The following is a 27,375-nucleotide window of genomic DNA, read 5'->3' on the forward strand; positions in this document are numbered from 1 at the left end:
ACCGCGAGATCTAGAAGGTGGGGTGCCGGAAGCCAGGCCACTCTCGCGAGGCCAGGTGGAGCAGAGCCGGGAGGCTCGGTGCAGCGTGGAGGTCGTTGGAGTCACTGTCCTGCTGCCAGCTCCTTCGCCGACCAGTCCGCACCCCGCCCGTCTCAGCCATGCTCTCCGCCCTCGCCCGGCCTGCCAGCGCCGCTCTCCGCCGCAGCTTCAGCACCTCGGCCCAGGTAGGTCCTGCGAGGGGCTGCCTGCAGGTGGAGGCTCCCCGACCTAGGCCACGTGTGCTCCTGGCTCGCGAGCAGCCTTGACCCCCGGGCCAGCCTGGACCGCAGGGCCACCCGGTGCTGGTCCTCGGCTGTGGCGTCCTGGGCCGGCCCTGATACCGGGCAGGAGGTGCGGGGGAGAAAGCCCAGGAGTCGGGGGTGGGGAAGTAGTCCAGTTGGATTCAGGACCTGGGCGCTTCTCCGAGTCTCCCAGTTCGCCCCCGAGCCCCCCAGAGGGTCTACTCTTGACCTGTGCTCCTTCAAGGTGGAGAAGCCAGGGCTCTAGGGCCGAAAGTAACTTATTTTCCATAGTATTTTGAGAGACTAACCTCGTTCTTGCAGCGTCCGTACAAGCACTGTGTAATTTGTTTGTTTGTTTGCGGTACGCGGGCCTTTCACTGTTGTGGCGTCTCCCGTTGCGGAGCACAGGCTCCGGACGCGCAGGCTCAGCGGCCATGGCTCACAGGCCCAGCCGCTCCGCGGCATGTGGGGTCTTCCCAGACCGGGGCACGAACCCGCATCCCCTGCATCGGCAGGCGGACTCTCAACCGCTGCGCCACCAGGGAAGCCCCTACACTGTAATTTTTAACTCCGTAGTGCAGGCAGGCAGAGATACCGAGGGCAGAGCATTGGTCCAAGGTTACACAGTGTTTTGGCCAGAGGATTAAAATTCAGCTCTCCTGGCCACTGTCAGTGACTGTTTTGGATCATCAAGCCTTTCCTCTAAGAACCCGAAGACTCTGCTTCCGCTTGAGGACCTTTTGAAGGCTCCTTCCTGCGGTGGGCGGACTGGGCCTGCCCCCGGGTGTTGTTAACTGCGCGGCTTGGCCTGAGACTACTTAAGCCTAAGCTATTTTTAGCCGTCTTCTAGGGCAGCGATTCTCAAACTCTGTTGTGTCAGAATCACCTGAAAGCTGGTAAAGATCAGAGGCCGAGGCTCATGGAAGGAAGGTAGGACCTGGGCCTGCGTGTTTTTTACCAAGTTCCCCAAGTGATTCTAATACCACCAAAGTTAGAATCCAGGAGATGCCCACATTGCCTCTTGAAGTGCCACACCCTAAAAGGGAGGTGATTATTAAATGAGGTTGCACATTTCTTACTTAGCTTTTGTTCTTCAGATCAGTTTCCTGTGCATTCAGTTCATTCGAAAAGTAAATATACGAATGAGTATATTTGAGTATCCGTGTTGCCCAGAACTGTGCTGGGTGCTGCAGGTGATACCAGGATGAGTGAGAAGTGGCACTTAAGCCAACAGTGAGTAAACACACGTAGGACAGGTGGAGGTGATGAAGGTTGATGCTGAGGAGTGGGGGAAGGGAGATTAACTGCAGGTAAGACAGTGGGATTTGCTGATAATGATTTCATGAGGTGTGTGGAGAGAAAGAGGAACATGGAGAAAACCAAGGCTTTGGGTTTTGGAGTTGAGATTTGCTGAGGTGGGAAATACTGCTAGAAGAGAGTGATTGTAGGGGGGTGGGTATCAGGAGCTCAGATTTGGATGTGTTGAGTTTAAAATGCCTATTGGACATAAAGGTGGAGTTGTTGAAGTATATAAGTGTATAAGTCAGAAAGATGAGCTTGAGCCAGATGGTACACTGGCCTAGGGAGACTTCAACCTCATTGTATTTATGTCTTTCCGTATGTACTAATGTACTAATAGGTATGACACAAAACACAGAAATTTAAAAACCATAACAGATTAAAAAAAGAAAACTTAATAAGTGAAGGAAGTGTTACTATACATCCATTTCAAAGCCCCGTTGCTAAACATTGTGCTGTTGACAACCACTCCTCAACGTGGAAAAAGATATGGAGTTTGGAAACAGCGTGTTTACAAAGAGATCATGAGCTAACCTGCAGTACCAAAGATTCTCATCTCACTGTAAAGATATCACCACTTACAAGTTATGTTTTTATAAATATTAACTAAGTTGATGAAACCTTATAATATACAAACAATAACATCACCTCGTCACACTGAGAGCAGTCCCCTCTTCCCTCTCCCTGTGTTGGGTTCATCTTCTGTGTCACGTGGGACTGATTCACTTAAGGACCCTAATTGAGAGCACCAGGTCAGTCTGTTTCTTGGTAGAGTTTAATTCTTCACCTGATTGATGAAAATAAAGACACAGCCTTGACATTGACATCCTGCACACCAAGGGAACTGTCTTATGCTCCCCACATTGGAGCCCTGGTCAGCCTTGGGAGCCAGGCTGAGTAATCTGGGCATGAGGAACTTGAGAAGATTTTTTACCCAAGGAAATGATTAAAACTTTGAATTTTTGGAAGGGTGGTTTAGAGGTGGAGCTGAGGACCTAAGTTAGATAATGGAATCAGGATGGAAATTGGGGGGCAGGTTGGGAAGATGTTTGAGATGCCAAGTCCTTTTGTGTCCTAACTGGGTGTCTCCAGTAAGGGAAGAAGCAGAAGATAGCTCTAAAGTTTTGAATTTGGGTGAACACAGATGCCATTTGGGAACAGGGATGGGAGAGGTAGTAAGGACAAATTTATTTACACAGTTGGGTTTGTGGGACCAGTGGGTATGCCTAACAGAACTGGGAATGTGGAGTTGGAATTTGGGAGTTCCTAGGATTCGGGACAGGATGTGGGAGTGATAATTGAAGGTCTGGAGACGGGTGAGATTGCCAGACCTCAGGTTCTGGGTTGGTCCAGCTAGTTTTCTATGAAGTCAAGGGTCCACCTTTAAAGCACCAACTTAAAAACAAACAAATGAAACCTGAATTCCAATCTTAGATGTAATATATGCTTTTTAGAGTTTTAGTTTCCTCGAGCAGATTACACTGTGTGGTTGTTTTGGTTTCGGCTTGAGTTTTGGTTGGTTTGGTTTGATTTTTGTTTTTGATAACAGAAGCCTGTTATTACTAGCATCCGTTGCTGTGGAACACAGTGTGCAGTGATAATGTAAAGACCCAGAGTACACGGCTGCCCTAGAGGACCACACGCCATGCTTTGCGTTCTTGTGGCTGCTCTTCTCTCGGTTTGTCTTCTTCCCTGGCAGCTCCCTGCCTGCTTGCCCGGGATAGGCTCCCCTTCTCATTTGTGAGTTTAGGTTAGAAACAGCCTCACTCGCAGTGGTTAAGAATCCGCCTGCCAATGCAGGGGACACGGGTTCGAGCCCTGGTTCAGGAAGGTCCCACATGCCGCGGAGCAACTAAGCCTGTGCACCACAGCTACTGAGCCTGCATTCTAGAGCCCGTGAGCCACAACTACTGAGCCCATAAGCCACAACTACTGAAGCTTGCATGCCTAGAGCCCGTGCTCTGCAACAAGAGAAGCCACCGCAATGAGAAGCCCGCACACCGCAACGAAGAGTAGCCCCTGCTCACCGCAACTAGAGAAATCCCCGTGCGCAGCAACAAAGACCCAATTCAGCCCAAAATAAATAAATTTATTTAAAAAATAATAAAACTGCACATTGAAGGAAAGCCTTCTGTTACCAGTCCAGGTGGCGATTGAGTGAAGTTTGCTCCCCTTTCGGAGGGTACAGGAGTATGCCCCTGACTGTCACAGCATCTAGAGACATGAGTTCTCCCCCATTTTCCTAAGGCAAACCTCTGAACTTCAGAAGGAAAGGGGGCCTTTGGAATGGTAGGAATACGATTGCATCTTCATTTGGTACTGCTGCAATAAAAAAGACCCAGTACAGTACGCTGCAGTTTATTACCATGTGAATCCTTTTAACGCTGATTCCATCTTCACAGTCCTCTCTCTGTGCCTCTTTCTAGAACAATGCTAAAGTAGCCGTGCTGGGGGCTTCCGGAGGAATCGGGCAGCCGCTTTCACTTCTCCTGAAGAACAGCCCCTTGGTGAGCCGCCTGACCCTCTACGATATTGCTCATACACCCGGAGTGGCCGCCGATCTAAGCCACATAGAGACCAGAGCGACAGTAAAAGGTATTGAGCGCGCTGACCCTGAGAACTTACATCTGTCCTCCCCCGTCGGCCAGGATTCAGGTTTAGAGTGAGATTCCTAAGTGAAACTAGGTGTTCAGAGACTTGGGGTTTCCATGTTCATTTTAGAATTAAATTTTATATATTATTGCACCTTTTTTGACTCGAGTCTACAAACATTTAAATAGTGTCTTTGAGAATAACAACGGTGGTCTCACCTTCCCATTTTTAATTTTTTATAATTTAACAAGTAATAGGATGGGGAAGAGGCAGCCTCGTGCAGGGGCGTGGGGGCAGTGAGAAATGCTGCCAGCCGCTCCCCACCTTGGGCCGTCCCTCCACCCCAGGGTTTCCTCTGCCAGCTTTTTCAGAGCCTGGCCACCTTAGGAAAATCCAAGGGACATCTAGCTATGTCATCCAAGGAGTCACTCATAATTACATATACTTATATATATCCTGCTTATCTTACCTTCACATTATAGCAGCATTTTTCCATGTCACCAAATTCTTGGTAAAATCATTTTTAAAGGTGTACTATAATTTATCATTTATTATTATACCCACAGTGTTGTCCATTGGGCTGTTTCCTGTTTTGCTCTACTGTAAATAGCTAGGCTGTGTAAACATCTTTATCTTTACATCTTGTTTCTTAGAATCCTTAAAAAAAAAAAGAATCCTAAAAGTAGAATGAGTAGGTATGACTATTTTAAAGCTTTTACTATAAAGTATCAGATTGCTGTGCAGAAAACTTGTACTGCTTTCTGCTGTCAGTGTGAGACTGTTTGATGGTGTTTGCATGTATCTTCATCTGGTGTAGACAGCACAGGAGATTGACTGACTGTCAGATCATTTGTTTGTGTGCCTTCCGTGGTCCCTCTGAATTAGTTCGCTCATTTTCTTTTGGGCTGTATATTTGCGCTTCCAAAAGCTCCCACAATAAGGGAGAAGTCAAATCAAAGCAGATTTCGGCCAATTTCCCCGAGATCTTTGAAAGTGGACCTTTTATTCCTCGGATGATAGGAGAAAACAGAATGGATGCTAATATTTCGTCCCTGCTTCTCAGCACGGGGCTTTTCTCTCCTGGCCTCCACCGTGCCTTCTGATCTGACTCCGAGACAGAGCTTTTGTTAGGATGACCGTGACGTGGAATAAGCAGCTCTTACTGGGAGCCGAGAAGGACTGAGAAGTGCTGGCGAGTTGGGTTGGATAAGGAAAAGCAGCCGACTTGGCTGATTCTGTGGGAACCTGGACGGTTACTCTGTTCCGAATCGGGGCTGGGCCAGTGAGGCTGGAGGAAAGTGGAGTGAAAGAGACTGTCCTGCCAGCCGGTGTCATCAGGCCCACAGTGGTAGTTCTCCAGAGGAGGAACCCCTTTGTGGGCAGTCCTTCCAGCCTGTCTTGAGGCCTGTGGCCAGCCTTGGACTCAGGTGGGCCCGTCCTACCCGGGCTCTGTCCCCACAGACGTGCTGGCCTCTCCAAGTCGGAAGTGGTGAAATTGCTCACGTGGGTGTTTTTTCCAGGTTACCTCGGACCTGAGCAGCTGCCAGACTGCCTGAAGGGCTGCGACGTGGTGGTGATTCCAGCGGGAGTCCCAAGAAAACCAGGTGTGTGTTGAACTCCTTGCCTAGCATCTCCCCACAAGTCAGCTGAGGATGTGGTTTTCCGTGAAAAATGGATCTGGTCAGATCTCTGCTGCAGAAAAAATTGCAAAGGCTCCCCAGTGCCTGTGGGGTACAGATGAAGCCCTCCACCTGTCCCTGGGTCCCCTCGCCCAGTCTCATTGTGCTCTGTGTGCACTTTTTTTTTTGCATGCAAGGCCCTTTCCTCCACCTGCCTCCACCTTGGAAGCTGTACTGGTCCTTGGTGATCCTCCTCGGGTATAACCCCCCTCATTCCCCTCCCCACGCTCCACCCTCACAGACCTCTATCTTGGCACTTATCACACTGGGCTGTTTTCCCTACAAGATGGATTTACTTGAAACAGGGACCCTGTCTCACTCATGTTTGAATTTCCCATGACAACAAACACACACAACGTGGTACACGTTTGGAAATTCGTCCTGTGTTTATGAACACCTCGAATTGGATTGTTCTCAGGCATGACCCGGGATGACCTGTTCAACACAAACGCCACAATTGTGGCCACCCTGACCGCTGCCTGTGCCCAGCACTGCCCCGAGGCCATGATCTGCATCATTGCAAATCCGGTGAGTGCCGGCTGATGCCGCGTGAAGGTCCACAGTTAGCAAAAGTGTGCTTCTGTGCTTAGAGGGGGAATAATCAGGTTCATGTGCTGAAATGGATAAAGTGGATGAGCTAATAAAAGGCCCTTAAATTTATTTCCTAAGGATTCCTTCTGGCATAGACCAAGTGAGTTTTAACCTGGTTTTCCCATCGACCGTGTGCCTTTGGGCAGATCGCTTCCCCTCTCGGTATCTTAGTTTTTCCACCTGGAAAATAAGCCCATTCCTGAGGCTGCTTCATCCGTGACTGTGGTAGCCTGTTAACTCCTTTTCCTGTGTTCTACTCGGGGGTTGCAGTTCCTGCTTCCTGGCGCCCCCTCCCTCCTCACACTCACACATGGTCCCGTACGCAGCCCCCCAGGCCCTGTTTGCTGCTTTTTGCGGGAAGCTAGTTCTTCAGTTCAGAAACTCCGGGTGCTGTGTCCCTCCTGAGAAGTTGGCTGTGGCTCCCACGCCCGCCCTAGCAGGGCCTCAGGTTGCATTTGACAGCAGCCCTTCTGTTCCTCCCTGCTGGTTGATCTGTTCTCGCGAGTACAAGAAGGATCTGGGTGAAAGTGCAGTGACACTGATGTGGACTCAGGAACGTGGCCGCTGATAAACACGCAGAGCTTGTGCCCGTGGCCTCTGAGAAGAGGATCCTGCCCTTTCCAACCAGCTAACCTTTCCTCGGGGGCAACTGGTCAGAAGATCTTGGGGGGCTGATTAACCGGTGCCTAATATAAATCTCGCTGTTTTTGTCTTGTTTTTATTCTTTCTATGTACCAGGTAATGTGTTAAGCCCTTGCCATGTATTAAGTCACTTAATCTTCACAACCACCTCATGAGGTAGTTGTCTCCCGTTTTAAGAAACTGAGTTCTAAGGAGTTGAGGTAACTTGGCCGGAGTTACGACACAGAGTGACAGAGCTGGGACTGAGCTTGTAGCTTGTAGCTTCTTGCTAGGCTGTCTTTTTTTTTTTTTTTTTTAATGGCCATTTGGGCTAAGTCCCAGCTGGAGCAGAAGGTGCCTTGTGGATCCTCCATCACATTTTTAAGTTGATAGTCGAAGGGTCACGTGCATGTTTGAACTTTGGGCTCGGAGGCCGCCAAGGAGAAGAGTGCCTCCCCCAGCGAATGGTTTCTTCTTTCTCGTGGCGGGGAGAAGCCGCAGTCTTTTAGAGTAGGGGGCCTTCCATCGTGAGGGTCGCTTATCAGGACAATTTAATGTGACAGCTTAGAGCTTGTTCATGGTCTGACGAGAAGATTTTTCCTCCTGTCGCGAGGCTCTGCTCTCAGAGCACAGGCAAATTGTGCCCCTCTCTCTTGGATTTACTAGGTTAACTCCACCATCCCAATCACAGCAGAAGTTTTCAAGAAACACGGAGTATACAACCCCAGTAAAATATTTGGGGTGACAACCCTGGACATTGTCCGAGCCAACACTTTTGTTGCAGAACTGAAGGTAAGAGCTGCCTCGGGCATCTTTCAGGTTCCCTTTCGGAACCTCTCTGGCTATTCTTGGCTCCTTTACGGGCCTGGAGGACACCGGGGCCCTTACAGGCCACATGTAACTGGAGGGTTTAAATGTCTTTATAGCTCGCCTCCTTGGTGGGAAGCAGCTTGCGCGGGGAACGCAGACAGCAGGCCCCTGCGGGCTGGAACCGGCCAGGCTCGCTCTTCTCCCTGCTGTAGCAAGGGTTCGGCTTTCCCTGGGTTTCTCACTGGCTAGACTGGGTGGTGCTCTTCGTGTTCATCGGCTCGGCTCTGAAAACTGGTCCTAACAGGTTTTACCCGCTAACCATTAGACAAATGATAAAATCAGCAAACACGAAGAACTTGGGAAAGTCCCTGAAATCATGTCAGAATTCTTGTCCCTGGTCTGTGTTCTGACTCCCTGGGTGCCTGCAGTGACTTAGCTCAGTTCTGCTCCTGCTGGCTGCCTGCTTCTTCCTGAGCCGCCAGGCTTGTCCCGAGGTGGGTGTGGCACCGGCGCCAGGTCTGGAGTCCTCGGTACCTTTCACAGTTCGCTGTCTAGTCTGTTGGGTTATGGACCCCGCAGAACCACTTCCTCTGGCCCAAATAAGTGTCCCTCCTGAGCTTCAGGCCATTTTTCTTGAACTTGTGGAAGAGGGGGTCCTCCCAAGTCGGGAATAATTGTCGTGCACACAGCTTAGTGAGAAGGGCACACGCAGGACCGTTGACCTTCCTCTTCCTCCCCTGCACCCAGCACTTCTCTTCTAGGGTGTGGACGGTACGGTGCCCCGCTGCAATTCACGCTCTGGCGTGTTCCTCAGGCTCTGCTCTCCGAGTGGGGTCGGATCCCTGAGATGTGGCCCCGGGGCCTGGGAGCTCTGTGAGTGAAGCGGAAAGAGACACTTTAATTCCAGAGACAACTGAATCACCGTTTCAGTGCACGTGTGTTTAGACTGTGGTTGGCTTTGAGTCAGGAAAGGCTTTGCGGAGCGGGTCTTGGTGAAGCCGAGTCTGAACGCACCCAGGCCGGGAGGCGGGGGTTCCAGCTTCCCGAGGCACACACCCCCGGTTCCTGGAAGCAGCAGTGCTCGTTCTCTTAGGGCTCCCGTGGTGCTGCCAGCTCCAGGGGGAAGCACGCGTTTCCCCTGGGCCCCTGATCCTGCTGCAACAGTAGATACCTGTGGCTAGTTGAATTAATTATAATTAAATTAGAAACTGTGGTCCTCTGTTGCACCAGCCACACTTGAGATGCTCCAAAGCCCCACGTGGCTGCTGTGTTGGCACAGAGAGTTCTGTTAGACCATGGAGGCTTGGCCTCGAAGCTTTGCCATGTGAGGTGGGGAAGCATGTCTCCGCCCTGGATCCATCAGTTAAGGAGTGCGCCCTTTACCTCAGGCTGCCTGGCATTCTGAAAAGTTCCTGGATTGCATGGAGGGTGAAAGGCTGCCCTTAACCTCGCAGCCTCTGGCTCCCCCCTCGGCCGTCTCTACCCCCGCCTTCCACTGCGCTTGCCCTTTGCACTTCATGCTCTGCTGATGGAACCTGCCCTGTGAACCCCCAGGTCTTTGTTCTTTCTGCTCCTTTTGCCTAGAATACGCTTCCCTTGGTGGAGTCCTGCTCCTTCCCAGATGAAGTTAGGTCTGCCCCAGGAGGCCTTCTCTCAGGCGCCTTCCAGAGCCACCCTGTGGCTGGCTTCACCCGTCGCATTGGAGCGTCTGTTTGTATCTGTCTCATTTTGGACAAAGAGCTTCTCAAAAGCAGGGGCCCTTTCTGTTCGTGCCTGTGTCCCTGGTGACCAGCGTGGTGCCCTGGCCTGTAGACACTGCCGTGCATGTCTGTTAACGGTGCTGCTGGGTCTGCCCACCCTTGTGGCTGGGCTCCCCAACCTAGGCAAGGCTGGTTCCTAACTTACGGTGTCTCTCTTTAGCAGCTGCAGCATTTGGGGAAGGTGGCAGCATTTTGGGACTGCTCACCCCCTCCCGTTACTCCCACCAGCTTCTTTTTTTGACTGTATTAAGAAATACCTGGTTCGCAGATTCTTGGGGGCATCCTGCCTCCGGTTTAACAAATGAATCAGCCGTCCCAGCAAGCCCCACTTAATGAACCTTGGCGTTGTGACCCCTTTCAACTTGGTTTCCTTCTTTCTGTTCCAATCACTGTTTGAGTTGACGGACTTCTCACCCCTGGGTGTTCTGGAGTCTTGCTCTGATACGAGGTGTATGTTCTCTGTAACAAAGCGTAGGCACGTAAGTCTGAGCTAAGGCATGGGGATGACATCAGGTGTGGGAAAGAGGATTTGTCATCCTCTGATTCCAAGAAGCTGTCGGACTGATGGGAACCAATTGGGACCCTTCACGAAGGCAGTTTTCAGCACATTGTGAAGGGAAAGCCTCGGAGTGACCTCACCAGACACCGAGTTACTCACTGCATGTGTTGAAACTGCAGGGGGCGCCTAGTGGGACATGTGAGCACGGCTGGAGTCAGGCGGCCTCTTACCTGGTTTCCGAGTTCTGTGGATTTTTCCGGTATTGGTGCTTTAGGTGCATATGATGTGTTTTACACTCAAAGTGCTTGTTAAAAGTTAATCAGGCTTTCCACTTTCGGTGACCAGGGTTTGGACCCGGCTCGCGTCAGCGTTCCTGTCATTGGCGGCCATGCTGGGAAGACCATCATCCCCCTGGTCTCTCAGGTGCGTGTGTCACCCTGCCCGGAAGCCTCAAGACCACGAGCACAGTTCAGAGGTTCACTTTGGGGCCCTCGTATCAGGCTGACACGGATCTCACCGTCTGTTGTTACTTTGAAGCGTCCACAGCTGTGGGAGTGAGTGTGGTCAGAAGGTGTTCAAAGGGCCCAGCTCCTACACAGTGAAAACTGCTGGTGGAAACATCACTGCCTTCCTGATTAGGTCAGAGCAGGCAAAGCTGCTTTGTTTAAAAATGAGGAGAGACAAGGTAAACACCACTGAGAATAAGATAAATCACCTCATAACCTCAGGAGAAAATACTGAGGAAGCACCTTTTAAACCTAAGTTGATGGACATCCTACAAAGCGAGCATTCAGTGCCCTTGACAGATGTCCTGAAAGCCAGGGGAGGACTGAGGAAGCAGTCAAAGGCGAGATCCCTGGGTGCTGGTGGGTCCTGGGCAGGACCCTGAACAGAAGGGACGGTAGTGGAACAGTCGGTGACACTTGAGTAAGGTCTGTGGTTTAGTTAATTTCCTGTTCTTTATAACTGCACTGTGGTTATGTAAAGTGTTATCAGGGTAAGCCGGGTGAGGAAAATCTTTCTGCTATTTTTACAACGTTTCTCTAAGTCTAAAATTAGTCCAAAATAGAGAAAGTTTTTTTTTTTTTTTTTTTAATGAGTAGAGAACTCACTACACCTCCCAACAAAGTCGGCTTTTTCTTTAAGGAAAAGGTCTTGATTTCCCACGTGGCAGCGATGCCGGGGCCCGCCGGGCGTGGGGCTGGGAGGTGACCGGAGCCTGGTCCTGCTCACGTGAGCCCTGTGACTTGCACTTGCAGTGCACCCCCAAGGTGGACTTCCCCCAGGACCAGCTGACCCCCCTCATCGGGCGGATCCAGGAGGCCGGCACGGAGGTGGTCAAGGCTAAGGCCGGAGCAGGTAGGCGCCCAGGTGGCCCCAGGCTTTTAGAGGCAGAGCCGAAGACTCATGAGGGCCCAGCAAGGAGCGGGTCCTTTTCTAAGCCTCACGTCCGTCTGCTCGATAAGCAGCCCCCGGTCAGAGGGCAGCGCGGCTTGCTGGGGGGCGTGGAGTAGTGTTTGAGGTCAGCAGAGCTAATTGTGTGCCGTCTGCGGGTCTGTCACTTCAAGGGATGCTGACCTAAATTCCTGATGAGACTGGAAAGCTGGAGGTTATGCAGATGGGGTTTTAGCTGGCGGGGAAGCTCGTCTGGGTCTTACGGTCTCAGCGCTAGCTTGGCTGACCTGCCTTTGTCCTCCTAGGCTCTGCCACCCTATCCATGGCGTATGCTGGAGCCCGGTTTGTCTTCTCCCTCGTGGATGCGATGAACGGAAAGGAAGGAGTTGTCGAATGCTCCTTCGTTAAGTCCCAGGAAACGGACTGTCCGTACTTCTCCACACCATTGCTGCTGGGGGTATGTATCCCAGAGGCCAGGTCTTGGCCGGAAGGAGGAGCATTTTCTGTAGCTGAGACTCAGCAGCTGTACTCCGTGCGTTTGCTCCATGGTTCAGATTTCCTTGTGCAGTAACTGCATCTCACTGCCTGGCCTGTGCTTGGACTTTTGAGGCTAGAAGCATCCCAGAAGCGGTGGCGGGGAGAAACCTCAGTCTGTGGGGGCTGACGGGAATCTCACGGCTCCAGCAGCTGGTCAGCAGCGGCCGCCTGGGTATGTTTCCCAGTGAGACCCTCGCTGTGTCCCGAGGCGGCCCACGGACAGCCCTCACAGAAGAGGCTTCCCCGCACCAGGCTGTGCTGGTTCCTTCTCATTCTGACCTCAGGGCCTGCCGGGGCGTGCACACGTGTTAGACCTTCCAGCTCAGGCGTTCCTGGGCCCTGCTCCTCGTCTCACTGCTTTTCCTCCTTGAAATGCACTGGGACGGGGCCCTTCTAGTCACCTTGCTGGCTTCAGCCAGGCTGGTTTGGGGCAGCTCTCTGGTCTGCTTGACTCCTACGGAGTCTTCAGTGAGCAGGTTTCCACGTCTTAGCCGTGGGCACCTGCTGGAATCAGGCAAATGTGTGCTCGCCTTCCTCTCGTGCCCAGAAAGAAGCCCTTCCCACAGACACCCTGGCGTCCAAAATCCCTGAGACCGACACTGGTCTCCAGAACTACCTGTGGTTACAGCTCCAGAGCCAGCTGAGCGCAGGTGTGTGCAGCGTGGTGGGGCCTGTAGGAGAGGCCCCCAAGGCTGACAGTCCCGGTCAGGGAGGCTCCGAGGAGGCAGCCTGGACGCCAGCCTGCTGTTTTCCTAACGTCCGACGTGTAGCTCCTTAATTACGTTGGATTCAGGTGGCTATGAAAGTGTTTCGTCAGTCCTTTACCAACTTGGGAAAAAAACTAGATCCCAAAAGTATGCTCCGTGTCAGGGAGAATAACTCAGGTGCTACTAATTATTGAGTTCTTTGTGTGCCAAGCAACCCACATGTGTCCTCACAGCCTCCTGTGGGGTCGATAAGGAAACACACTTGGCGGGTGCGTGACAGGTGCACACACAGTGAGTGCCAGAGCCCGGCTCCCAGCCCAGGGCTGAATGATAGAAGCTGAGCTCCTGGCATGGCTCACACCCATCCGGCCCTGTCCCGCCCCGTCCCCAGGGTGTGCGGCTCCCTCAGCAGGCTGCCCAGGAACCACCGGTTAGGCAGGCGAGGCAGGGCTGATGAAGTTACAAGTGGGATTTTCTGTAACAAACCCATTCATGGAAACTTTCTTGTAAAATCTTACCACCTCCCCTCTCTCCTTCAGAAAAAGGGCATCGAGAAGAATCTAGGCATTGGCAAAATCTCCCCTTTCGAAGAGAAGATGATCGCCGAGGCCATTCCTGAGCTGAAAGCCTCCATCAAGAAAGGAGAGGAGTTTGTAAAGAACATGAAGTGAGAAGGCGGTTAACGAGCAGGCCGTTGCCGTAACTTATTAAGGCATCGTGTTGCTGTAAAGCCACTTCAGACACCGTGGTCTTTGATGATGAGTATTGTATTCGCGAACTACCCCTTCCAAATCGCGGGTCAGTCTGTCGGTGCATCAATAAAAGCAGGCTTTGATTTTCTTTTCCAAGGTCTCCAATTAAATACTGTGCTTTCAGAACCCCATTGGAGCTGACTGCAGAGTGTGTGTCTGACATCTCTTCCATCACGAATTAGAATCAGGTGTTATTTAAAAAGTAGACTTGGGCTTCCCTGGTGGCGCAGTGGTTGAGAGTCCGCCTGCCGATGCAGGGGACACGGGTTCGTGCCCCGGTCCGGGAAGATCCCACATGCCGCGGAGCGGCTGGGCCCGCGAGCCATGGCCGCTGAGCCTGCACTTTCGGAGCCTGTGCTCCGCAATGGGAGAGGCCACAGCAGTGAGAGGCCCGCGTACGGTTAAAAAAAAAAAAAAAAAAAAGTAGACTGAAACATCATGGTCTCATCAGTAGCTTCAAGCCTGTAATTTTCATCAGTAACTGCTCTCCCAACCCTGCTCTTTGCACCATCGTGTCCCTCAGGTGTGTGAGCTGAAGGAAGGGCCAGCTTGGGTCTGATTCCTCGGTGTCCTCTCGCCTGTGCGGGTGGCAGCTCAGCGGCCGACGCTGGGCCGCTGTCTTCTGTCGCAGGTTCTCTCTGTGTGGTTTTCCTGGCCGAGCAGACAGCACCACTGGCTGGACTTCGTCCTCTTCTGATCGAGCCCTGATATTCAGTGGCAATGACTAGCCAAAGCCAGAATCGTGAGGAGGGCTGGGCAGGGGCAGGAACAACCAAACCAAAACACCAGCTGCAGCCACAGGGCTGAGGACACAGGGCAGGTGGCTTCGTGTCTTCATCAGTGGCCAGAAGGGACTGTTGCATTAGCTGGGCTTAGGATACATGTGGGGAATTAAAGGGAGACCTGATTCCCTTCGGGTACAGTTTGCTCCCCAGAAGCCGTGGCCTCTGAAGTGGAAACTGAGAGCTCAATACCTGAGAACTTTGTGACAACAGGTGATGACCTTCCGGTGAAAGGGCAGGTGGTGCTCGAGCTACGCCCAGTAGACAGAGACCCATTTATCTGCAGCTTTTTTTTTTTTAAACTGCAGTGGATTTTACCAAGTATGACATCATTGTGTTCTTATATAAGTGATCATGTTCATCGTTTAAAAACTAAAATGTAGCCAAATACAGGAAATTATCTCCGATAATAGTATTTGTGCTCCTGATTTTGCATATTTCAAAAGTCGAGATAAAGCTGCTTGGGCCATTTTGCAACCTGTCCTGGTTAATTACTGTGTAACACACACAATTTAGTTGCTTTTAAGCCAGTATTTTATTACGTCTCACGATTCTGTGGTTGGCAGGGTTCCGCTGGAAGTTTCTGTTCCTCCAGGTGTGGGGGGCTGGCTAGTCAGGCACGTTCGAGGCGATGGCTCCGGCGCATGGCTGCTGTTGAGGGGGTGGTGGGACAGCTGGGCTCCACGAGGCCCTACAGCAGGGCACGCAGATTTCTTACTTGATGGCCTGGGGTTCCCAAAAGTGCAAAAGCAGAAGCTGCCAGGCGTTAAAGCTTAGGCTCAGAACCGGCACGGCATCACGGTTGCCAGATCCTCGTGGCTAAAGCGAGTCACCAGGCAAGCCCAGGTCCATGGCGGGAGGGGCCTCAAGGGTCCTTTGGGAGCCAGCTCTGGAGATTCTCTACCACACGCGCACAATTCCTTAAGTGTATCCGTGTCTTCCCATATCGCTTGTTTAATAGCTGGATGACGCTTAGGGTGAATGTCCTATAAAACGTATTCCACTGTTGGATCATTAGGTGGTTTAGGTTTTCACTACTATGAAGACCATGGCTCTGAACGGCACGGTGCTGTTGGACTAATGCCTCCTGGAGGTTCCGTACTTGAGGCACTGTGCCACCTCCGGGCTGACAGGCAGGACCTAGTGCGATGACTCCACAAGTGGTCTTGGTTTAGGGTGGTCAGGTCGGCGCCGGTCTCCATACACCAGCGGTTACCGCATAAGGCCCGTCCAAGGGGTTTGCTCAAAATGCAGCCCCCTCCTACACTGTTGTGGGAATGTAAACTGGTGCAGCCACCGTGGAAAACAGTATGGAGGTTCCTCAGAAAACTAAAAATAGAATTACCATATGATCCAGCAATCCCTCTCCTGGGATATATCCAGACAAAACTATAGTTTCAAAAGATACATGCACCCGTGTGTTCATAGCAGCACTATTCACGATAGCCAAGACATGGAAACAACCTAAATGTCCATCCACAGAGGAATAGATAAAGAAGACGTGGTACATATATACAATGGAATACTACTCAGCCATAAAAAAGAACAAAATGCCATCTGCAGCAGCATGGATGGACCTAGAGATTATCATACTAAGTGAAGTAAGAGAAGGATAAATACCGTATGATATCACTTATATGTGGAATCTAAAATATGACACAGATGAACCTATCTGTGAAACAAACAGAATCACAAACAGAACAGACTGGTGGTTGCCAAGGGGGAGGGGTTGGGGGAGAGATGGAGTGGGAGGTTGAAGTTAGCAGATGGAAGCTTTTATGTATGGAATGGATAAACAACAAGGTCCTACTGTATAGCACAGAACTATATCCAATGTCTTATGATAAACCATAATGGAAAAGAATACTTTTTAAAAAGAATGCATACCTATGTATAACTGAATCACCTTGCTGTACAGCAGTAAATAACACAACATTGTAAATCAATTGTACTTCAATTTTTTTTTAAGTTTTTTAAATGCAGGTTCCTGTGCCCACCCCTCAGAAGTTCTGATCTAGCAGTCTTGAGAGGAAGGACCAAGAACCTATAATATTCCAGATCCCTCCAGATTATGCTGAGGGGGGATGGGGTAGTCAGTGACGGCACTTTGGACACTGGCTGCCCCAGAGCTCTTTTCACTATATAAGCCTCCTGCCTTTCAGGACTTACAGATAAGTCAGGGATGAGAGAATCAGAAAAATGCAGATCAAGTACCACAGGACCCAGAAGAGGACCAGGTTACTTCTGGACATCTTGGCAGAGGCCAGGATCAGAGGAGACTGCTCCATCAAGATAGCCAGGAGGGAAGAGGAGGAGAGGCCATCTGAGCTGGCCCTGCAGGAGGGGTAGGATTCCAGCCGGCGGGAGGGCAGGGTGGTCACGGCGAGCAGGCAGCCGCGGCAGAATCAGGCTAGGCTTAGGAGAATGGGCTCCAGAGGGTTTGAGGAATGGCCAGTGCTCACACGATGAGGGGAGTGAGGCCATTTGGCGGGGGGGGCTCTTCCATGCAGGCTACAGAGCTCGGACCTCGTCCGGTGGGTGGTGGGAACAGGGAGGGTAAAGGCGCTGAGCAGGCAGGTGACACGATCCTAGGCGGGGGCTTGTTAACATACAGATTGTGGCCCAGGAGCCTGGGGAGGGGTCCAGGTGATGTCCTTGCTGCTGGCCACACTTAAGTAGGAAAGATGTGGCAGCGGGGACTGCTCAGGACGCTTTGACAGCAGAAGGGACAAGGGCCCAAAGCGGGGTGGCAGTGAGTGGGAAGGGAAGGATGACGGAGAAAACACCAGCATCTCCCAGCCCCACCTCTACCGCCCAGAAGTCCATCAGCCCATTGGCAGCGTGGGTTAAACTAACCACACCCCCACTTTCAAGCTCCAATTATACACCTCCCAGTCTGTGAACTGGCTGTCATCCCTACCTTCCGGTGGCCTCCTGACACACGACTCCTCTCCGCCTCAGCAAGGAACAAAAACCCGGGGACTGCGTGGATGGTGTTAATGACCTTGATGAGCTGGCTGAGCCTTTGCCGGGGGAAGCCAAGAACCAGGGCCAACTCTTCCTGGCAGCCCCTGGAAACCCCTATCGACTAAATCATCCCCCAAGTGTGCAAGCTGTGTCCCCCTGTCCAGGCCGTGAGCACTTTTCCCTCTCTCACATTTGCTGAGCACTCACTACTTCCCAGGCCTCCTAGCAGAGGCAGAATAATGGCCCCCAGAAATGTCCATTTCCTTATCCCTGAAACCTGTGAATATGTTACCTTCCGAGGGACTTTGTAGATATGATGAAGTTAAAGATTTTAAGATGGGGAGATTGTCCTGGATTATCTGCGTGGGTCTAATGTAATCACAATGGTCCTCCAAAGGAGGAGGCAGGAAGAGCGGAATCAAAGTCAGAATCAAAGCAGTGGATGTGATGACAGAGGTGGTCAGAGCGAGAGAGATCTGAAGATGCTACTGTCTCAAGCCTTGAAGAGGGAGGGAGGGAGGGAGGGCCCACAAGCCAAGGAGTGTAGGCAGCCTCCAGAAAGGCAGGCAAGGAAATATTCTCCCCTAGAGCCTCCAGAAGGAAAGCAGCCCTGCTGACACCTTGATTTTAGAAAGTCTGACCTCCAGAACTGTTAGATAATAAATGTGTGTTGTTTTAAGCCACTAAGCTTGTAGTCATCTGTTACAGCAGCCAGGGGAAACTGGTACACCCTCCTAGGCATTTTGCACACATATTCCCTTTTATCCTCATCACAGTCCTCTAAGGTGGCTACATAGCAAGAGAAGTGATGCCCAGAGAGGTTGAGTAACTTTCCAAGGTCACACAGCAGATGAAGGGAGCTGGGACTTGAACCTAGGCATTCTGGCTGCAGAGCTTCCCCTGCCCCAGTCAGCAAGGTGCCTGCAGCCTTGGGGAGGGCAGGGCTGTCTGAATGTGGGGCGGTTCTGTGCCACGAAACCAGACCCTTGGATTTCTTGGGTTCTTGGCTCACCATGCTCTGATGTTTTATGCGCTTTGGGAGTTGGGGGGTTGCCCCGTGTGCCCCTCACTGCGAGACAGGATCTTGGGGGCACTCCACAAAGGATGGGGGGAACATTGACCCCAGATCAGGAGCCTGAATGGAGGGGACCAGCCATTCACAAAGGAGCTGGTGTGCCCTCAGGAAGTCACAGACCCTGCCACTGCCCAGCTGCTCTCAAGGCCTGACGGAGAAGCCCTGCCCTGCTCCCCCCCTGTGTGTCTGCCTGTGGGTGGGGGGAAGGGCTGTCAGCTCATGCAGAGCCTTCTCCCCATTTTAGAGCCATTTCACATTCTCCCAGCTGGCAACCCAGCCCAGTGGGACAGCTCTGGTAGGAAGGCTTGGCAAGTCCCTCCTTCCTTCTCTCTGTCCCCTCCCCTCCTTCCTAAGAGCTGGCCTGGTCCCTCTTAGGAGGGGCCACAGCCAGGCTGCCTCACCCCCTGACCTGAGCCCTCCATCACTCCGTGAAGACTGCCCCCCCTGCCCCCTCAGCCACCAGCCCAGCTCAACTACAAACCCCACCTCCGTTGCCTAAAAATAACTCCTCCCCGCCCTGCTCTCTCCCTCCCAGGCTCCTGCTGATGCTAATATGCTCCCAGCCAGGCTGAGAGCCCTTGCCAGGCAGACGCAGGCCAGTAATTAGGTTAACTCCCTTCCTGCCAGAGATGGAGGTCGGCTGGTTGCGGCTGGGGTAGGGGTGATTGGGAGTGCTTCTTTCACGGGCCGGGGTGATTCTGCGTGATGTGTGTATGTGTGGGCAGTGTGTGTATGTGGGGTGTATGTTTTGGGGGACTGTAAGCTCTGAAAGCGGTGACCGATGCCAGATGTACCCGGCCCGGGCTCAGGGAAAAGCTCTGGCTCAGGAAAGGGGTGGGGGGCAATGGGACCCTCAAGTGCCTCCCACTGAGCGCTTGGAGCGGACCAGGCAGTGCCTGTTTGCATCACAGAGCATCTTGTCCTCACCTGGAACCTTGGGAAAGCAGGGAGGGGCTGCCCAGGAGCACCCCCCATTCCCCCACTCCCGATGCGAGCCCAGCGCAGCTTCAGCCGCCTTTACTGGACGGCTGCTCTGTCCCAGGCAGGCACCTCCTGGGCACAGGTACGTGTAAGATAATTAACAGACTGAGGCTCGAGTCAGGTGACCAGCTGTTGGAGGGGGGACTGTCCCAGCAGCTGTGGGAGAGGCTGAAGGAGGAGGCCACTGCCCAGGCCAGGCCTCTCCCAGGGGCCCTGACCTGACTTAGGGACGTTTATTGTGACGAGTGTCTCAATGTCGGAAACCAGCTCATGAAGCCTGCCACACCCTGGGCAGCACGGCTCAGACAAGGCTGAGTACAAACAGGAACTGATTTCAAGAACGAGTTAAATAGCACAGAAGGTACACAGAGGAGCAGAAATGCGGAGACAGGACAGGAATTGCGGAAGTTTCGGTGGCACCGTGCTACGTTGCAAATTTGACTCCACGCTTCCCAGTGCGACAGAACCTTCCAGAAGGAGAGTCCAACAGGGCTGGAGTAGTCTAGAAGGACAGCCTGGGAGGTGAGGCTGCTGAGGGCCAACAAGGGGTCACCTCACTCCAGACCCCAGACCTCCTCCCCATGCCCAAGCCCCCAAGGCTGTGCAGCCTAGAGCAAATTACTTAACTGCTCTGGGCCTCGGCTTCCTCACTAGTAAAATTATGCCCATTCCCAGGCTTGCTGAGAGGATTTAGTGTCTAAAATCCACAGCAAGGACTTCCCTGGTGGTCCAGGGGTTGGGACTCCGCCCTTCCACGGCAGGGGGCACAGGTTCGATCCCTGGTCAGGGAAGTAAGATTCCACGTGCCGCGGGGTGCGGCCAAAAACTCTTTTTAATTTAAAAAATAAATAAAGTCCACAGCACACAGTAGGCACTCAATAAATAGTGACCATCCTTGCCATGTTCCTCACTTGGAGGTCAGGGCCCTGCTGGGGCTCCAGGTCTGAGGGTGAGGGCTACTGGGAGGAGGGCTCTGGCCAGAGATAAGGAAGCCGGGGTCCTGGGGACAGCCCCAGGCAGAGCACATGCGCAGGGCCCTCCCACCCCGCAGGGCTGGGCCAGCCTGGGCTTATGTCTGAGCTGGCCTCAGCTCAGGAAGCAAATTTAGCCTGCTGGGGTCCCCGGAGGGATCATTAAACACGGCCAAGGGAGAGAAAGAGGGAGGCTTTTTGGTAGTGTGCAATTAAATGCATCACATTTATACCAATCTCTGCATGTGTGTACACACACAGGTGCAGGCCTCTCCCAAGTAGCCTGCTCTTTCACCTTCCCCGCCTGACAGCCTGTCCCAGGCCAGCTGCCCTTTCCCCAGAGCGGTCAGAGTGGGCAGGCCCAGGTTGGTCCAGTCTAGGACCCCGGAGTTCCCCAGCTGCTCCCACCTGGCTCTGCCTTCCAGCCCTGGCCCCAGCTCTCTCTGGCTGCCACTCCAGTTGGGGTGGGGCTGGGGGGCTTCTCTTGGGCCACTGAACAGTCAGGAAAGTGCCCATGAAAGAGATGGCGCCCAGGTTAAGACCCCCCTAAAGAGACCCTCAGTTGATCGCCTCTGGGTGCCTCGGGGGTCAGGTTCAGTGTGGGTGCACGCCTCCTATAAGCCGTCTCTAGCCATCTCTGTCCCAGAGTCTGATGTGTTGGTGGGAGTATTTATGCACGGACGCACATGTGTGGGGCCCATGTTGATGCGGGAGTGTGTGTGTGCGGTGTGTATCTGAGGTTTGGGTTGTCCAGGTGTAGAGATGTAACAATGTTCCTGAGTGTGTGTGTGTATGAGTGGATCTGACATGTGTATGGGGCTGTGTATGGGACTTAGTGTATGGTGGGGTCAGGTGACTGGGGTCACTTCTGCTGACAGACGAATGTTGGAGATGAAACTGGGTCACAGCCTCCAAGACAGCCTCAGCTGCCATCTCTGCATCCCCTCCCCACCCGCCCTGTCCTGATCGGAACACATGGACCCAGGTGTGGCGCTCAAGGCCTTTAAGAAGAGCTCACTGCACACTCCTTGGGGATGGGGGCTCCCAGGACAGGGGACCTGCCCACTGGGACAACCTGGATTCTTCCTGGACCTGGATGCAGTAGGTGCCCAGTGTAGGATGGAGAGACGATGGGTGTTGGGTGAGGGTGTATGGTGACCCGCCAAGAAAAGAAGGGAGGTGTACATCCCAGGCTACAGTGATAGGTGAAGGGGCAGGGCTGCCCTCTGCCCACCTGCACCCCTCCTGTCCCTCTGCTGACATTCCCCTGTCTTCTTTTACTCTTTTTGTCTCCTCACCCTAACCCTCCCTTCTCCTGGGCGTTTAAAATTTTTTATTAAAATACAATAATAAAGTATGGAAATCATACATATACAGCTCAATGAATTTTCACAAACTGAACACAGCCATGGACCAGCACCCAGATCAAGAAACATAACCAGCCCTCCTATACCCCTTCTAGTCATGCCCTCCCCAAGGACAGCCACGGTCCTGACTTCTAATACGATAGTTTTGTCTAAGTAGTCACTTTTATTCCCAATACCTGCCTGAGTCCCTCCCTCCAACCCCAGAGCAACATTAAGTCCTCCCTGAATGGGAGAGGTGAGAAGAAAGCTGTGAGGTCACACTGTCTATCCCTACCACCAGCAGGCAAAGGACGGAGCCCCTACTGGTCCTTGTCACAGATGCCTGTCGAGGGTCTCCCCAGCCCCCGCCTAAGTGTTTCAGGGACGAGTTCCATAGCTTGGCAATGAATAATTAGCTTCTGTGAGCGTGTCACTTAAGGAAACACTAGCTGCTATAACAAATAAATCCTAAAATTTCAGTAGCTTATCGCTACTTATTATTTCTCGTTCTCTAACGGTCCTAGGCTGATGCTCCTGGTCAGCAGGCAGCTCTCTTCCTCATGATGATACAGGGACTCAGGTTCCTTCCATCTCGTGGCTCCCTCTCCCCTCCCCAGGGCCTTGGAGTCCTGTACAACCTGCCAGCAGATGGGGGAAGAGAGGGGAGAGAGGAAGGAGAGCGCACACCTGCTTCTTAGGTGCCTCTTCCAGGAAAATGGCACTTTGCCTGCACATCATTGGTGAGAATTGGTCACATAGTCTATCTGTATGCAGGGAATGCTGGGAGATGTAGTCCCTGGATGGGCAGTCACATCCCATTGACAACTTGGTGGGCATCTCCGTCACAGTGGGCCTCATGGGGAGGCAGAGCCCAGAGAGGACACAATCTCTTTGCTCCTGCCCTGACCTTGCCTGGTGGACGGAGTTCACTGACTCAGTGCCTCATTCATGGATCCATTTGAATCACTTCTCATTCATTCACTCATTTGCAAATGTATTCACTAAGTTACTCACTCATCTATTCCCCAGGCCCTTGACACACATTGTATCCACCCATCTGTTCACACACATATTTACACCTCCTGTACACCTGTAAGACCCCAAGGGGCAAAGTAGCTGGGCCAGCCAGAGTCACACCCACCATGTGGACAGCTCAGGGTGGGTTTAGGCTCTGGGGTCCCAAAAGGTCCAGGGGGAAAGGGGGACGCACTGAGGAGCCAGGGAGTTGGCAACCTGGCTCTGGGAGGCCTGTCCCTCCCACAGGGCCCACACTGGAGGGTGAGGTGCAGCCTCAGGGAAGCGGAGGAACCGTGGGCCCCGGTCAGGAGCAGGAAGAAGGAATAAGACTGTGCTCAGCTCTGAGGTCAGTGGTTCAGGGACAAGCTTGGCTTTGCATCAGACAGATGGTGGCTCAAGTCATCGCCCAGGTCACCGACGGGCTGGGTGGCTGTGGGCAGCGCTGAACCTCTCTGATCCTCAGTGTTGCCATCTGTGAGATGGGACAGTGATCCCCAGCTCATCGTGAGCTCGTTGTGAGGATTAGAGGTAATGAGGCGGAATGCAATTGCTGGGATAAGGCAGTGTTCAAGGTGCGGGTCCCTCTCCTCCGGCGCTCAGGCTGAGTGGGACCTGGGTCTGTGGGGGACTTGATTCCGAGTACCCAAGTGGGTGAGGCCTAGGCTGCTGCTGACACCCCCAACTGCAGCCCAGGATGGCTTTGGGCCAGGGGTGGGGCTGAACCATTGAGACAATTGTGAGGACTCGGTGGGAGGGGGATTCTTGTGTAAAGCTCTAAGGCAGAGGCAGGCAGGGCCCACAGCCTCAGAGTATACCCCCCTCCCCTCCTATACCACTTCCTCCCGCCCCCCTCCCCCCCCACCCCGCATCCCAACAAAAACTTCCCTCCTTCGCACTCGCACAGCCCAGGGATTTGGACCCTCTAAAAGGACTCTGATGAAGGCGATGCTTAACCCAGAGCCGTAGCCCCTTACGGTAGGTTTACAGGGGAAGGAGAGGAGAGCCCGGGCTGGAGGGAGGAGGGGTGTCAGGGGAAGCAAGCTGAGCAATGGGGGAGGCTGCTGTCTCTGCTCATTTTTTATTAAAGATCTGCTTCAAGGTCAGCCCTGCCCGTCTGCCACAAGGGACTCCTCAACTTCCCAGGCTCTGCAGAGAAAATGAGAGTGATGCGCTACGAGGACGGGAGGGAAATGGAGAGGAAGAGGCCTGGAGTGGGCCAGGCAGAGAGGCACTGACAGAAAGAGGCCTGGTGGTTCCTGAATGCAGAGTGGACCCAGCAGAGTTCTGGGCTCTGAGGGGGCCCCCATGCGACAGGGAAGGGAGCGAGGAGACAGACAGGATAACAGGAGGAAAACACTTTTGGGTTGAACCAGGGGAAAGGAGTGAATAACTAAGGTCTCAGGACCCTGACACCCAGGTTTTGTCATTTTCCAGATAAAAGACAGCAGAACATCACTGGCCTGCCACCTGCATTACCAATTCACTGCAAGCTATGACCACGAGATGATCGATGATAATTAGAAAAGGAGCACAACCCTCAGAGACAGGTATTACTAGACCCATTTTACAGATGAGGAAACTGAGGCTCAGTGAGGCCTAAATCACTTTCTCAAATCCCCAGTTAGTCAGCAGCACATCTGGGCATCAGACCTGGGTCCTGACTCCAGAACCCACTCCTCCCACTGGGTCAGTCATACCTACCCCACCCTTTGGACTCAGCTCAAGATTCTCCCTTCCAGGTTGCTCCGGTAACCGTGAGGCAAAGGAACAACCCAGGGGATGATGAGTACAAGTTCTAGGGCAGATGGGGGCCATAGCATTCTTCAAGTTCAGGGGCATGATTGTGGGTCTACCCCTAAGATGTGACTCAGTAGGTATGGCTGATTAAATACGGCCACCAGGATTTCCCTGGTGGTGCAGTGGTTAAGAATCCGCCTGCCAGTGCAGGGGACACGGGTTCGAGCCCTGGTCCGGGAAGATCCCACATGCCGCGGAGCAACTAAGCCGGTGCAACACAGCTACTAAGCCTGTGCTCTACAGCCCACAAGCCACAACTACTGAGCCCGCGTGCCACAACTATTGAAGCCTACATGCCTAGAGCCTGTGCTCTGCCACAAGAGAAGCCACCGCAATAAGAAGTCCGCTCACCACAACGAAGAGTAGCCCCTGCTTGTAGCAACTAGAGAAAGCCTTCACTCAGCAACAAAGACCCAACGCAGCCAAAAATAAATAAATTTATTAAAAAAAAAAAAAAAAAAAGATGGCCACCAACTCCTTGCCCCTCCTCCCATCAAGAGCAGGGGATCTATGTCCCCTACCTCTGGATATGAGTGAGGAAGCACTGCTTTAAATGGAGTGGGCTGCGTAACTGCTTTGACCGCTAGAAAACGGGGAAAGTGCTGTGCCTCTGAGCCTCGGCCTGCCTTAGGAGTTTGGTAATGTCTACTTCCTCTCTTTTGGAACACTTGCTCTCAGAGCCCTGAGCTGCTGTGTGAGAAGTCTGACGACTCTTCTAGAGACACCATGTGGAGAGCCCTGAGATGACCCAGAGAAGGAGAGAAGCGGAGCTGAGCCCAGCCCTCCAGACATCCCCACCAGGGCCTGAGACATGTGAAAGAAGGCATCCTGGCATCCTGGACCTTCCAGTCCACAACACATCCATCAGCTGAAAAGCACCTAGTGGCCCCATTTAATGCCTCGTGGAGCAGAAGAATCACGTAGTCAAGCCCAAATTTCTGACCCACAGACTTGTGAAATACAGTAAAATGGTTGTTGTTACGCAGCAGTAGATCACCCTTAGTGTAGGTCTGGAGAGGCTCAGATACCAGCACATTCAACAAGCACTTCCGGTGGTTCTGATGCAGAGGGTAGAGGAAACACTTTGAAAAGTGCCAGAAGAGAGGGGCTGACTCCAAGGCCAAGTGCCCCAAGGTGCATGTCTACATCACATCATACAGAAGGATAAGCGGAAAGAGACAGAGACAGAGAGAAAGGGAGGAGTCGATTGTCTGAGGAGTGGAGAGGCAAAAAAAAAAGTGGGAGATGGGGACGGAGAACGGAGAAGAGCTTGGAGGCAGGCAGAAATCCCGACAACCCAACTCAACAAGCAAAGATTCTTGCCTCCTCTGTGCTAGGGTGGGAGATGGGAGGTAGGCACAATGCATCCCCGCCGTCACGGAATTCACATTCTAGACACAGGTTGGCACAGAGAGAGGGTATCAGAGACAGGGCAGAATAAGCGAGAAAGGGAAGGGCCAATTCTGAGGTCAAAGCCACTGTAAGCCACTCTCTGGGCCTGGGAACTCTGGTGAGTGAAGCACCCCAGCCTGGCCCGGGCTGGTCTCTCATCACAGGGTCTTTCCTGCTCTTGCCTCTGGGCACGAGGCCCCTAGGAGGGGTGACCAGGCACGTAGGAGGGTGGGCGCCTGGAAGGGGAGCTCCCCCTGGAGCTGAGTGTTGAAGGACAGGGGAAGTAGGGAAAGGTGCTACCTACCGTTGGGAGGACAGCAAGTATAAAGGCCAGTGGGGAGGCAAGTGTTGCTGGGGAGGTGGGCAATGTCAAATTCAGTGACAGATTGAAGGCCAGGGAGTCTGGTTATGCGGGGAATGGGAAAATATGAATCTGCTGCAGGTGCAGGGCTCTGAATCAGACCCTGGATCCCGTGTCTGGAAAAGTTTGTTCACGGCACTATCGTTCTCATAATACAAATGGCAGAATGGAAGACAGACAGAACTTTGGTTGGTGAGGCTCGGCAGAGGTGGATGGAGAAAAGCATCATGGGGAGAATTTAGACATTTGATCAACAGATATTTATTGAGCATCTACTATGTGCTGGAGCTGGGAAGACAGCAGTGAGCAAAGGCCTTCCCTCGTGGAGCTCAAGGTCCAGAGTGTGAAAACAGGAAAAAACACAAGTGGATGAGTCATACGACGGGTGGGGATAAGATAAAAAATAAGAGAGGGTACCCCACAGAAGACAGACAAATAACCAATAAGCACACAAAAAGATCACATCACTGATCATCAGGGAAATGCATCAAAACCACAACGAGACACCAATTCACACCCATTAGGATGGCTATCCTAAACAACAACAGAAAATACTAAGTATTGACAGGGATGTGGAGAAATTGGAACTCCTGTGCATTGCGGTGGGAATTATAATGGTGTAGCTGCTGTGGAAAACAGTATGGCAGTTCCTCAAAAAAATTAAACATAGAATTACCATATAAGCCAAAAAGTGAAAACAACCCAAAGGTCCATTGATAGATGAATGGATAAACAAAGTGTACTCCTTCCATACAATGGAATATTATTCAGTCTTAAAAAAGGACATTCTGACACATGCTATGACATGGAAGAAACTTAAGGACATTCTGCTGAGTGAAATAAGCCCGACACAAAAAGATAAATACTGTATGATTCCACCTATGCGAGGCCCACAGAGTTGTCAGATTCATAGAGGTAGAGAGTAGAATGGGGGGTACTAGGGGCTGGGGGACTTTCATGGGTACAGAGTTTCAGCTTGGGTTTGGGTGATGGTTGCACAACATTGTGAACGTACTTAATGCCACTAAGCTGTAAACACTTAAAATAGTTAAAACGGCCAATTGGGCTTCCCTGGTGGCGCAGTGGTTGGGACTCCGCCTGCCGATGCAGGGGACACGGGTTCGTGCCCAGGTCCGGGAAGATCCCACATGCTGTGGAGCGGC

The 27,375-nt window shown here is 52.4% G+C and overlaps 2 protein-coding genes across 6 annotated transcripts in view; one reads left to right on the top strand and one right to left on the bottom strand.

Moving 5' to 3' along the window:
• STYXL1 (serine/threonine/tyrosine interacting like 1) overlaps positions 1 to 27,375 on the bottom strand; it is a 120,086-nt gene that overhangs the window by 74,014 nt on the left and 18,697 nt on the right. For 2 of the 5 annotated variants that reach the window (XM_060124450.1, XM_060124452.1), the window contains exon 1: positions 590 to 717. The exons of 1 other annotated variant lie outside the window; for it this stretch is intronic. In XM_060124450.1, coding sequence (XP_059980433.1) covers positions 590 to 717 — 128 coding nt within the window. Of the gene's footprint in view, positions 1 to 589; positions 1,050 to 27,375 lie in introns of those variants that run through there. 2 more of the 5 variants (XM_060124451.1, XM_060124458.1) reach the window with 2 other exon arrangements.
• MDH2 (malate dehydrogenase 2) lies at positions 47 to 13,615 on the top strand. The gene is made up of 9 exons (XM_060124461.1): positions 47 to 224; positions 4,007 to 4,175; positions 5,693 to 5,776; positions 6,270 to 6,379; positions 7,730 to 7,855; positions 10,478 to 10,555; positions 11,392 to 11,491; positions 11,833 to 11,984; positions 13,311 to 13,615. Exons 1-9 carry the CDS (start codon positions 159 to 161, stop codon positions 13,440 to 13,442), a joined length of 1,017 nt encoding a protein of 338 aa, XP_059980444.1. The 5' UTR covers positions 47 to 158; the 3' UTR covers positions 13,443 to 13,615.

The sequence above is a fragment of the Lagenorhynchus albirostris genome, chromosome 15, assembly GCF_949774975.1.
Source record: "Lagenorhynchus albirostris chromosome 15, mLagAlb1.1, whole genome shotgun sequence".
Taxonomy (NCBI): domain Eukaryota; kingdom Metazoa; phylum Chordata; class Mammalia; order Artiodactyla; family Delphinidae; genus Lagenorhynchus; species Lagenorhynchus albirostris.

Coding starts and splice junctions, on each gene's coding strand:
- MDH2 (XM_060124461.1), top strand. CDS start 159: ATGCTCTCCGCCCTCGCCCGGCCTGCCAGCGCCGCTCTCCGCCGCAGC. Junction 4,176..5,692: donor GACCAGAGCGACAGTAAAAG/GTATTGAGCGCG, acceptor TGTTTTTTCCAG/GTTACCTCGGACCTGAGCAG. Junction 11,492..11,832: donor CAAGGCTAAGGCCGGAGCAG/GTAGGCGCCCAG, acceptor TTGTCCTCCTAG/GCTCTGCCACCCTATCCATG.